Source organism: Canis lupus, chromosome 4, assembly GCF_048164855.1.
Source record: "Canis lupus baileyi chromosome 4, mCanLup2.hap1, whole genome shotgun sequence".
Taxonomy (NCBI): Eukaryota; Metazoa; Chordata; class Mammalia; order Carnivora; family Canidae; genus Canis; species Canis lupus.
The window spans coordinates 76,196,618-76,209,026 of record NC_132841.1 but is presented as its reverse complement, the minus strand read 5'-3'; the positions used below and the strand labels follow the sequence as shown (position 1 = coordinate 76,209,026).

At 41.6% G+C, this 12,409-nt stretch overlaps 1 protein-coding gene across 5 annotated transcripts in view; it reads left to right on the top strand.

The window, feature by feature from the left end:
• Positions 1-12,409, top strand: part of PDZD2 (PDZ domain containing 2) — a 358,704-nt gene that overhangs the window by 252,244 nt on the left and 94,051 nt on the right. For all 5 annotated transcript variants that reach the window (XM_072824997.1, XM_072824996.1, XM_072824998.1 and 2 more), the window contains one exon: positions 9,190-9,691. In XM_072824997.1, the coding sequence (XP_072681098.1) occupies positions 9,190-9,691 (502 nt within the window). Of the gene's footprint in view, positions 1-9,189; positions 9,692-12,409 lie in introns of those variants that run through there.

The window sequence follows — 12,409 nt, the reverse complement described above, 5'->3', positions numbered from 1 at the left end:
AATAAAGTCATTTTTTTTAAAAGATTTTTTAATAGAAGGGATCTTCTCATTGACCCGTCATTTCTATTATGGTGCTTATTAAGTGACAGCCTCTATGCTAATGTAGGGGGTACAAAGATGAAGATCTTCACAAACAGAGAGCATAAGTAAGCAATTTTCAAAGAAAGCAAATGACTAATAAGAATTTTGACCTCATTAGTCATCACTGATGTGCAAATTATGACGTGAAGTAGGTTCTGACTATCAGGCTGGCAAAGATTAAAAAGTGACAGTGTTCAGGAACAAACAGTTCTCTAGGACACTACTGCTGGGATTCTAAATTGTTACCCCCTTTCAAGAGAAAGGATTAGAATTACATAGGAAACCCTTGTATACGCTCTTGACCAGCAAGAACCTTGGATCCAGAAAATCTACCCAAAGGAATTTATTTTCTGGGGTCTTAAAATACTATTAAGAGTCTTGCACCTCCCAAATTTCTATCTCCAGACTAGTCCTCTGCTCCAAAATCCAGGTTTAAATATTTAGGTTGCCCACACGATCATCTCAAGCTCAGCATGTCCAGAACTTAATTCCAGGATGGATCTATGCATTCAGGTCAGGTCAGAGAGCCCCAAGCCCAAAAAGCTGCTCTACTGGCTCAGACGATGGCATCTTCCCGCTTCTAGTTGCTAAAGCCACTTAGACACCATACATGACCTCTCGCTTTCTTTCACACCCTGTATAAGATCCCAAAGTGCAGGCTGTTGACTCTGACTTCAAAATAGATCATAATTTGGGCTTTTTTTTTTTTTTTTTTACCATCTCCACGGCTACTCTAACTTTGAACTTCTCTCTTGCTGGAATTTCTGAAGATGATCTTCCATCCAGTCTCCCTCCTTCTACCCTTGCCTCTACCACAGCCTATTCTCAACACAGGAACAAAGGCGATCATTTTAAAACATAGTACATGTCACCTTATTCCCCTGCTTCACACTAAACAACTCACCATTTCGCACAAAAGTCTTTACGGCAGCTTGTGCAGCCTTCCCTAAACCCGTCCCTGTTACCATATCTCCTATTGCTCTCCTTCTCACTCGCTCCTTCTCTCAGACACTCCTGTTCCTTAAACACACCAGGCAGCCTTCCAGTTTACCACGATTGCACTGGCTCTTCCCTCTGTCTGGAACACTCTTCTCCTAGGCAGTGGCACAGCCAACTCTTTCATCTTCTTCAAGTCTCTGCTCACTGTGTTCTTCCCAGTGGGGCCACCTTAGGCACAGCATTTTAAAATTTCAACCTGGCTCTTCCAACTCCTGGCATGCTTGATCCTCTTTATCCTGTTCAGTGTGTTCTGTTTTCCATAACACGTCTCACCTTCTAACATATGATATAGTTGGATGCTTGAACGGGTCTATTGTTTATTGCCTATCTCCCCCTACTAGATAGTAAGCTTCACAAAGACAGGCATCATTTTGTTCACTGCTGTACCCCCAAATCTCTAACAGTGCTTGCATATAATAGGTATTCAATTATTTGTTGTTGAATGAATGAATGCATGAATGAATTTGTAATGAACAAGTAGTGATAAACAGCTTTAATGTCATAAAGGAAAAAAGTGATGAGTTCCCAGGTACATTTTCTTTTTAAAAAAAATATTTAGGGAATCCCTGGGTGGCTCAGCGGTTTAGCACCTGCCTTTAGCCCAGGGCATGATCCTGGAGTCCCCAGATCGAGTCCCACGTTGGGCTCCCTGCGTGGAGCCTGCTTCTCTCTCTCTCTGTCTTTCATGAATAAATAAAATAAAAAGAAGGACTTCCTTCACTTTAAAAAAAATATATTTATTTATTTGAGAGAGAAAGCATGAGCGGAGTGAAAAAGCAGAGAGAGAGGGAGAAGCAGACTCCCTGCTGAGCAAAGTGCCCAATGTGGGGCTTGATCCCAGAACCCTGAGATCATGACTTGAGCTGAAGGCAGACGCTTAACCCACTGAGCCACCCAGGTACCCCACTAAGTACATTTTCTGAGCTCATCACTCCACTCATGAGGTGAAACTGACTCATGCATGCACAGCAAAGTCTGACTTTCCCAGCATTCCTTCTGCACCCCGGCGAAAATGGGACCATTATCAGGATGACTTAGTGAAGCTATGTGGCTGGAGTTTTGATTTGATTCTGTATAGGCTGCGAGTTGATCTCACATAGTTATAAGAACCCCTGATTCATTCACAGTAATTTAATAAAGAAATGAAATCAGTTGCAAAGAGAAGCCTGAAAGTTCTCTTTTATGAGCCAGTATCTCTATCTCTGCAGGATGTTTTATTAGGTCTGTTCTCATCAGCGATCAGACATTTTCTACTTAGTTTAGTTTCTGAGTTTCTTTTTTCAAAAAGGTATATGATTGCTTTAAAAAAATCTTTTATTGATTTGTATAGAAATAAGGTACATGAAAACTTTTGAAGAAAACTGGAACTTCCTGTAAACCTGTTGTCATATGTTAGAAAGGACCACAACTTGCATCCTTTCTGTTAAGCTATAGTGGAGTTGAAAGCGTATGCACGTGCATCCTAGCAAGGGCTATTTAAACCACGCTTGTTAGTTTGAGATGTGAATTTTTAAGATAAATATGAAAATCAGTGATACCTTATTGCTTGGAAAGCATAACAATTTTTTTCCATTAATCACACGAGATAGCTGCTTTTTATCCAGTCTTTCTCTACAGTGTCTCTGACACCCCCATCCCTTTACATCCAGAAGCTCTTAGCAGGAAACAGAAGGAGAACCAGCTCTGCTTCTGCAAGAAATGGAAATTACAGCCAGCAGTTGCAGGAAATGGAATTCCAGTAGGGCAAGGGCAGAGGGAGTGCACCTAACACTGCTGAACACAAATGTGGCTTCTGCCTTTGAGGCTGATGCCCTGAATTTAATCTGTGTTTATAGAATAATCAGAGGGTAGGAACATGCACCTTCTTTCTTACTCCTCTTAGTATAATTTCACCCCTGTCTGATATGCCTTCAAGAAAGATTCAGTATTGGTTTGTTTAAGATGCTTATTTATTTTTATTTCTCAGTCACTGGTGTCAAGAAAAAATATATCATTAAGCTCCTTTGATAAGTTCGAAGTTGGGGAACAGGACCAATTATAAACTGAGTCACTCTGTGTATCATCCTGCTATATGCCAAGAACTATGATTTTACTCTACTAGTAAGCTAACCAAGTTGGCCTGCCACAGTTTCCTGAATGCCGGCAGAAAGCATGAGATTCTTGGATCAAAGATGAAAGACAGTTTATTATTCATAGAAATAGCAGTAGCCAGAGTTTCAGGATATTTGCCCCAATTCCCTTCAGAACAACAAGGGTCTCTGTCCTGGTGTATAGATGGATATGATTTAAATTTTACTGCTAAGCCAAGGGATGGTAGCAAGTTTTGGTAGCTGGTAATTTGGGTTGGGTTTCAATGGCTAATATTGTATCATAGGTTAGAAAAAAATCTTGAATAAATATTTACCCTATTCATCACTATCAACTTGTGTTTCCCAAGCCAAGTTGTATGATAAAAAATAATTAAATACAGATTTTATAACAAGAGAACAGATTCACATATTCATATTCTCGACTCCAGATGAGGGAGAAGAGGGAAGAGTTGCTGCCCCCCAGCTGTTAATGCTGGATGAGGAGGTGACAATCAGCAGAACTGGGCTGCATCGGTCACCTCCCTCACCCAGCAGTTGGAATATGGTGATCTGTTCACTTATACTCTAAGCCTAGATAGACTCTGGTCTATTTTCAGTACCTTATTGGTGCCTGAGCCCCATCTTCCTCCGTCTAATCAGGGCTGACTTTCTCTCTCACTGTCCTAGCAAAGATGTAGATGGATTTATTTTTATTTTCATACCCCGGTATGAGCCCACAGGGGTAGCAGTCACTCTTAGTACAACATACAGCCCCCAAATTCTGCCTACAGAGTCCCCAAAAAAAGTTTGGCTCATTCCAGGGAGGGCTGTGGAATCCAGGAGAAGCCCACAATTCAAGGTAGCTGGAGGCAGCACCTGAGAGAGACTGCCCTTGGGGAATCTGGTTCTCCAGGAAGTGCTTGTCATCTTCCCACCCTCTCTCATGTTGCTGTCCGAACTTGCCTCCCTCCGTTTCCCAGCCAAGACTTCACTGGAAAACTGATCTGTATATATTTAACACTTCCTCTCAACCCGTTCTTCTCTGGGAACCTACAGATTTACAACCTCAGACAGCCCTCTGGATTAATTAGGCTTAGCAGGTTTTCAAAGGACCACAAACAGCTTTTTAGCCTCCCCTTGCCTCTTAGGCAAGAGGCAATCATGGGCAAGAACAATTGATCTCTGTTCGTCCTGTGTGTTAGAGTGGCTATTAGCAGTTGGTCCCATTCCGTAAAACTCATACCCGGTCATAGGAACTCATCTAGAAACGTCTTGCATTCAGTGTTTGTTCTCCTATTGTCTGTACTGGGGACCTGACTTACTCAGTTGAAGTAAGAATGTCTGCTTTTCAGAAAAGTCTGAGTTCTAGAATTCTTCAGTGTTGTCTCAGTTTACAGTGTTTCCATGGTATTGTGGTACAGGCCAATGCCCGGGGGTGGCGATCCAAGTTACTCTGAATTACGCACACGTATACCCCAATGGTTCTGCTGAGCAGCACCCGTCTGTGGGGGCACAGCCATCAGTAATTGATGGCCAAATGCCCAGGATGATTTTTTTTAAAAGATTTATTTATTGAGGGATGCCTGGGTGGCTCAGGGTGGGATCCTGGAGTGCCAGGATCGAGTCCCACATCGGGCTCCCTGCGTGGAGCCTGCTTCTCTCTCCGCCTATGTCTCTGCCTCTCTCTGTGTGCTCAGGAATAAATAAATAAGTAAAACCCTAAAAAAACAAAAAGATGTATTTATTGAGAGAGAAAATGAGAAGAACAAATGAGAACACAAAGGGAAAGGGAGAAGCAGACTCCCCGCTGAGCAGGGAGCCTGATGTGGGGCTCAATCCCAGACCCTGGGACCATGACCTGAGCTGAAGGCAGATGCCTAACTGACTGAGCCACCTAGGCACCCCTGCCCCAAGATGATTTTCAAAGGAACCTGGAGATTGCTTCTTCTGAGGACTTTGGTGGAACAATCTAGAATATCAAAATTGCACAGCTGCCTCAAGCCTTCTTTTGATAGAACTGATGGATAAATAATGTGTGTTGCTGGCCTTCCAACATCTATCTGTCTTTGTGTCTCTCTTATCTCCTATCTCCCTGTTCTTGATCTTTAAACTCCAGGCAGCTTTATCCCTCTAGCTTTTCTTAGCTCCACCTCACCTGCCAACCCTTCCTAGACCTCCCACCCCTGGAGAGCCCAGACTCCAGAATTATGATAGAGCATCAAGAAACAGAGGAAGTTCTCAAAACTTCTTTTTGGTTAAAGCACATTTTGAGGGGAAAGGAAGGTGGGAAGAGACTTGGTCACAAAAGCTGCTTGCAAAGACCAAGTGAAGTGAGGAACCTCAACACGTTTCAGGGAGAGGTTCTAGGCTCGAATTTGGAATGTCATTTCTGGATTTGCTTGTCTTTCCTCATTTATTTTAAGACCATCCTGGGACGGTCAAGATCAAATAAATTTTAATTGAATTGAATAACTTTACATGCCAGAGGACAGTTTCAAATTTTGAGACGAAACCAAAAAATAATTATATGATAGAGAAGCTTCTAAAAGGTTCATTTTACCAGTTATTGTTGAAGAGGAGACTTACTTTTCTGGACCAGGATTATACTCCATTTCTTCTTTCTCAAAGACTGACTTTGAAGTTTAAAGATTCTAATGGGGGGGTGGGTAGGAATTCTTTTGAATGGAAACAGGGATTTGGAAGTATGAATTAGCTAGGAAAGTGCTGGAAAAGTTAGGTAAGTCACTTCAGTACGGATGGATAGGGAATGAGGAGGCATTACGTATAAGGTGATTAGAAGAACTACAAGAAAACTACCCCCTGCCTAAAAGTCTTTCTCACCAAGTTGCTGCAGTATCCATAGTTCATTCCTTACACTTTGTCTTCGGGATGACCTTAGAAGATTCAGTGTCCAGGAAGGAATAAAGTAACCTGTCATACAGTTCCCCGAGGTGTCAGAACCTTATTTATTGCTAGGAAGTCAGGAGACGATAGGGAGATGGTGCCAAACTAAAGATAAACGCCTCTTGCTTTGTCATTTTGTTGAGCATAGATCTTGCAGAAACAATAAAATAATCTCCAGTCACAAGGTTCTTGGAGCTTCCATGCGAGTAGAAATAGTCAAGATCCTATACTCTGAGTCAGTGGGCCTGCCTTTTTGGTACTAAAAAGAAGGTCTCTGCACCCATCAAAATGCTCAGAGTTTTTATGCAAAAGATAGAATCCCAAAAGCAATTGTAAAGAAATTGCCTCTCCAGGTAAGATTTTTTTGCAGATTGATAGTAAATGTCCAGGAGACCTAGGACAACCTGAACATAAAAAGAATGTTTCTGTTTTTTCCAGGGTCTGTTTTGTCCTGGGCACTGGGTCAGTACTTTTGCCATGACCTGCTCCTTTAATCCCCAGAAGTCTTCCCAAGAAACTTGTATTCACAGATATCAAATTGTAAAGGCAACTTGGAGACGACTTATTTTAACATCCTCGTGTTACAGATGAGGACACTAGAGTGACTGAAACATCACAAATGCACAGTGTGCGGGGGTTTGGGAAGCAGGAGGGCCTAGGTTGACCACTTGGCAGTTATGTGAACCTGGGAACATTAACTAATATTTCTGAGCCTCAATTTCTTCTGTAAAGGGTGTTCTTAAGGAGCACCTGCTCAAAGAAGCAACTCAAAACTTGGCCAGAATTATTACGTTTTGCTATTTTTTTGAGACATAATTCACATAAAATTCACTATTTTAAAATGTACAATTCAGTGAGTATATTCACTTTGTTGTGCAACCATCACCACTAATTCTAGAACATTTCCGTCACTCCCCAAAAATCCTGTACCTGTTAGCAATCCCAGTTCTCCCTTCCCCCTGGCTCCTGGCAACCACTGACCCACTTCCTGTCTCCGTGGACTTGCCTATTCTGAACATGTCCTAGAAATGGAATGACATATGGCCTTCTGTGGTCTGGCATCTTTCACCTAGCATCATGTTTTCAAGCTTCACGTAAGTTATAGCACATACTTCATTCTTTTTATTGCTAAATAATATTCCATTATAGGGATAATACTACATTTTGTCTGTCCGTTCACAGGTTGATGGAAATTTGGTATAATCACCATTGTCTGACATGGTTGGGCCAAAGCCAGAATGAGGACTTGGGTGTCTTGACCCTCCCCCCTGGTCCTGTTTTTACTGTCCCTTCACTGTTTTTCACAACATCTGGCATATGTCTTACATTAAAAGTAGTGATTTGCTCAAAGGAACCCCTACAGCCTAGCTAATAGCTACTTTTAAGGTTTTATACCTTTACAGAAATTTTTCCAGGGTGGGAAAAAAAATACACAATTCAGGAAAATGAAATCTAAACATCGTAGAAAAAATTGTGCTGAGAACCAGTTTAATTTTAATTTACTAGACTCTAGTAGGCTGCTCTTTACCTGTTCATCTCAGTGTATTGCATGGAACAATCCAAGGTCTGTGTGGTACCTTTTATCTGCCTGGCTTTTATGTGTAAGTTCATTACCATGGTTTATAGATCAGGATCAATGAAAGTTTTTATTAACTGTGATGATTGTTTGAGGACCCATTTTCTCTTGTTCACTCTACTCCATGGTAAAAATTGAGAATTATTCCCTTCTTCAGTGAGACTGGCACTGTCCTGGCATTAACCTGACCATTAGGTATGGGTGATAGATACATGCCTTTGGCCCAGAACTTAGTACATTTCAAACACAGCTGGTCACCTCTCCTTACAACCTGGTCCCTTCCTGCATACTGACTGTCCCCAGCTCTCAGGTCTGAGCTTCAGGCCTGGAGGGAGAACAGCTAGTTTGGTACATTTGAAAAAGTTCTCAGGTTTTCACTTTTTGAGGATGTAGGCAACAAAGCCCCAGACCTCCTCTTTGTGGGCACATGAAGACCGGAAGCAGATCCAACTCATTAAGGATTTGGTTGTTGACATTCTTTGCTTGTGACCGGGTGATGTGTACAATGTGGCAACATTCCATGGTGAAGGCATTTTCCTGGGTTTATCTGGGGTTTGTGCTTCCTTATCTTGGGTGCCATGAGTGGAGGGTCTAGCCCAGCCTGGTTTCCTGACTTTGAGCAAGTGTGTTTTCTTTGCTAAAGCTTTAATGGTCCTGAACACCACTAATTACTTATCTCGTTTGATGTTCTATTTACGGTTATTCCTTAAGATCTGGAGTAGTTATTGTGTGTCAGGCTTCACATGCATCGTCTCATTTATATTATTTCCTGCTTCTGAGTGTTTGGCACTCCTCAAATACATGAAATGCAACCAAGCCTGGCTTGTCTTCTTCGGGCTAAGCATCCTTCATTTACCAGTTGCATCTTGGTACCAGCCAACGCCCCTCCACCCTCTATTCTTCTTTTTCACTCTAATGCTTTTTCACCCTCTTTTTCACTCTAATGCTCTAAGGCAGAGGTTCCTGTTGTTGTGCAGTTGATATTTTGATCCAAAGAGCAGAACTTTACATTCCTCTCAGTCCATTTCAGCTATTCTTTACCCCGGGGACTTGCTGAGTAATTACGGCAAAACTGTATGAATGGAGGATTGCCTGGTTGGCTCAGTCCATAGTGCGTGAGACCCTTGATATCAGGGTCACGAGTTCAAGCTCCACATTGGGCATTGCTTACTTAAAACATTTTTTTTTTCGTTTTTTAAACTATATGAATGGGAGGCTCACGTAACCCTGATGCAAGACATTGTTGAAATCATTATTGTTTTCAAATCGTATGTTAGGATTGACTCTGCGGATAGAAAAATCCATTTCTAACTGCCTACCCTGGGGTGTTTTCATTAGTAGTTTCTAGTTCATGGGGGTTTGGGTTTCTTTGGGGTTGTTTTTAGCATCAACAATTATGTAGATGGGAAGGATGAGTAGTGAGCCTCTCTCGGAAGCTTAGTACCTCAGCTGCGTGGCCAGGTGGCTAACACACCGTGTAGGCTGCCGAATGGGCCCTCCCAAAGCAGCGGTCAGGAAGGATCTTGGAGGGTTTTAACCGGCCCCCTGTGTCTGTTGCAGCTACCTGGCCGAGCAGTGCTGGAATGGCGGCTTCATCTACTTGATCATGCTGCGTCGCTTCAAGCACAAAGTCCAGTCTCCTTATAATGGCAACGGGAGCAGCAGCACTGAACCAGCGGAGACACCTACCCTGGAGCTGGGTGACCAAACTGTGAAGAAAGGGAAAAGAGCAAGGAAGTTTGGGGTCATCTCCAAGCCTCCTACCCACAAGGCCACTGAAGAACCCAAGAGCAGTGCTGGCTGTGAGCTGGAAAATGACCCTGTCTCGGAGCTGGACAATGGCCCAGACCCTGACCTTGGAAATGGTCATGCTCTCGAGCTCGAAAATGGCCCAGAATCTCTCAAGGAACTGGCTGGATCCCATCTAGACGGTTCAGAAGCAGACAGAGGGACAGAGCCTAGAATTCCAAAGACAGATGCTTCTCTACCCACAAACAATGACAAACGTCGCTTCTCCAAGTCCGGGAAGACAGACTTCCAATCAAGTGACTGCCTGGCACGGGTAAGCTTTGGTTTGATTATAGAACCTGAATTTTTAAAGAAATACTGTTGAAGTTGCTTTTAAGGCTTAGAAAATAGAACTAAGGTGGCCTTGTATTTAGAGGCCAACACATGTATTGTGATAGATGGTCAGAAGACATAATAACAACAACAAAAAATCTAAGTCATTTTATCCTACTTAAATAAAGAGCTGGTTGAGTGATCCTAAGTGGAAAATCCAAGACTTCTGTGGTATAATTTGAGTCATATGAGGTCCAGATAAAGAACTTGAACTGCATCATTATTTATCACTACCAACACCAGTGGAATTGCCACAGCAAGGCCAAGAATTCCCGGTGGCAGCTGATAGCATGAACGTTCAAGCCTCAGTATTACACAGGAAGGATGTTCAACGTGCAGAGAAGCATCTGCTTTTATTTTTAACACTGCAAAACCAGTGACATTTTTATGGGTTCATGTTATTAAATTGCTGAATTCCAGTGAAGTTTGGAAATTTCACAGAAATGTCTGATACTGTGATATCCAGCTGTGATGGTCAGGATTGGTCTTCCTTAAAGGCAAAGCAGATGTGGTACACTCTGATGGGTAACGGGTACATTTCTAGCCTCAAATTGCCTCTTTCATTCTAACCAACATTCTCTCTCTTGAAGTGACGTTTCTTTAGGGTGAGCATGTTCCTTCCAAGAATCCTCTTGGCAGATACTCTTGTGGGTTCCTAATGAAGTAGTAACCTACTCCGTGGTTTCTGATTGGTTTCCTCTCTGAGTCTCTCCAGTAGACACCCTTTTAGGATGAAAGAGAAAGTTAGAAAGATAGAAAATGGGCACAGAAGAAGTGTTCAGCTTCGCATGCTGCTGAAATGGTACCCTGGCAATGAATAGAATTTCTAGTAAGGCTATTTCATGCATATTTCTGCAGTTATGCCTAATTTGTAGAATGGGAGGAGAGGAATTTAAAATAACCCCTCTCTCAGGGGACCATGTTCCTTTATCTGAGGATCTCAGTGATCTTCATAAAGCCTTACCCAGAAGGAGGTATGATTTGTAGATAGAATATGTAAATGAAGGAGAAGAAAAAAAATAATGTGTCTATCAATGATTTTCTACCAACTTTATGGTCCCCCAGAAAAAAGAATTAAGGGCCATAAAAAGATTATACTGTGTTTCTTATTGATAAATACTCTATTTGGATATGACTTTTTCTTCTAATGATTAGATTATGGATACACAGAAAGCCTAGGGTGAATAAGTTAGGGAGTGTTGGTTCTCTCAATCATTTTGAAGGTTTAAGTTACCGAAAGAGATTGAATCTCATATGTAGTCCAAAGAGCAGGCTTTCATTTGGCCTAGGACACAGTGGGAATAATTTGGAAATGATTTTTTTTTTTTAAAGAAAATGTTTAAGAGGCCACTATTCTCTACTCAACTAAAGGCAATAACATAAAATTTTGAATTTCTGGATTGGACTATCTGAACATTACACATATCAGACTTTCTTTGCTTGTTTTTTTCCACTCACGGTCAAATGTCCAGGACGATATAAATGAAACAGTGATAAAAAACGAAACCTAAATCTTTTGCCTTTGGGACTTTTTTTTTTTTTTTTAAGCTACATGCCTATAGAAAGGAGAGAACGGCCATCTGGAATTTGCGTTCTTCACAACTGTCCATAATCTATAGACTGAGTATTGACCCTGACTTATACTTTCCTTCTTGGAAAGTCAGCATGGGCCACATACCCTCTCAGGCATGAATATATTTTAGCACCCTTTTCAACCCCAGAAGCATCATCGTTCGATGCATTTACCCAAGATTGATAGAGTTGGCAAGAAGTAAGTCTTCACAGCTTCCCCCACATCCAGGTGGCACCCAGATTGAAACCAATAGACCATCACAGAAGGTCGTATAGGTTCTTGAGCTGAGTGGATTTTTATTTTTACTCCAGGATGAGCCCAAGGTCATGCTAAAATGGAATTTCCAGAAAAAGAAAAACTAGGTATTTACCTCTTAAGCCCTTGGGGCAAAAAATTCCATTCCATTTGAATAATGGGAGATTAAACATGTCAGCATTGTTCCGTTTCTGCTTTGTTAATGATTTAATATATCTACAAAGACTTAATAAATTACAGAAAAGGCTTATAATCATTCAGGCCATTTTTATTTGTCAGATGCTTCTTTTTCATAGACTGTTATTTGTTACATGAAAATAAATCTTCAGTCTTTGTTTTTATATCCTCTTTCCCTTTAACAGAACCATAGGAAACATATTTCCTATAATAAATATCTTTTTTACAAAAAAACATATGTTTCTATAAAATATTAACATATAATAATACATATGCAACCAGATTAATCTTTTAAACTACAAAAGTTGGGCCCATTGTCTAAACATCGAAACATAAGAATCTCCTAGGACATAGGGACGTCTGGGTGGCTCAGCAGTTGAGCGGCTGGCTTCAGCTCAGGCTCTGGGCGTGATCCTAGGGTCCTGGGTTCAAGTCCTGCATCGGTCTCTTTGCAGGCAGCCTGCTTCTCCCTTTGCCTATGTCTCTGCCTCTCTCTCTCTTTACATGTCTCGTGAATAAATAAATCTTAAAAAAAAAAAACTCTTAGGACATAGAGAAGCAATTTTAGAACTGAGTTCAGAGTCCCTTACTCCCCGTGTGGTGAAGATCATTACTCATCTAAGGGGAGAGTTCTTGCAAGCCTGTTTACTACAG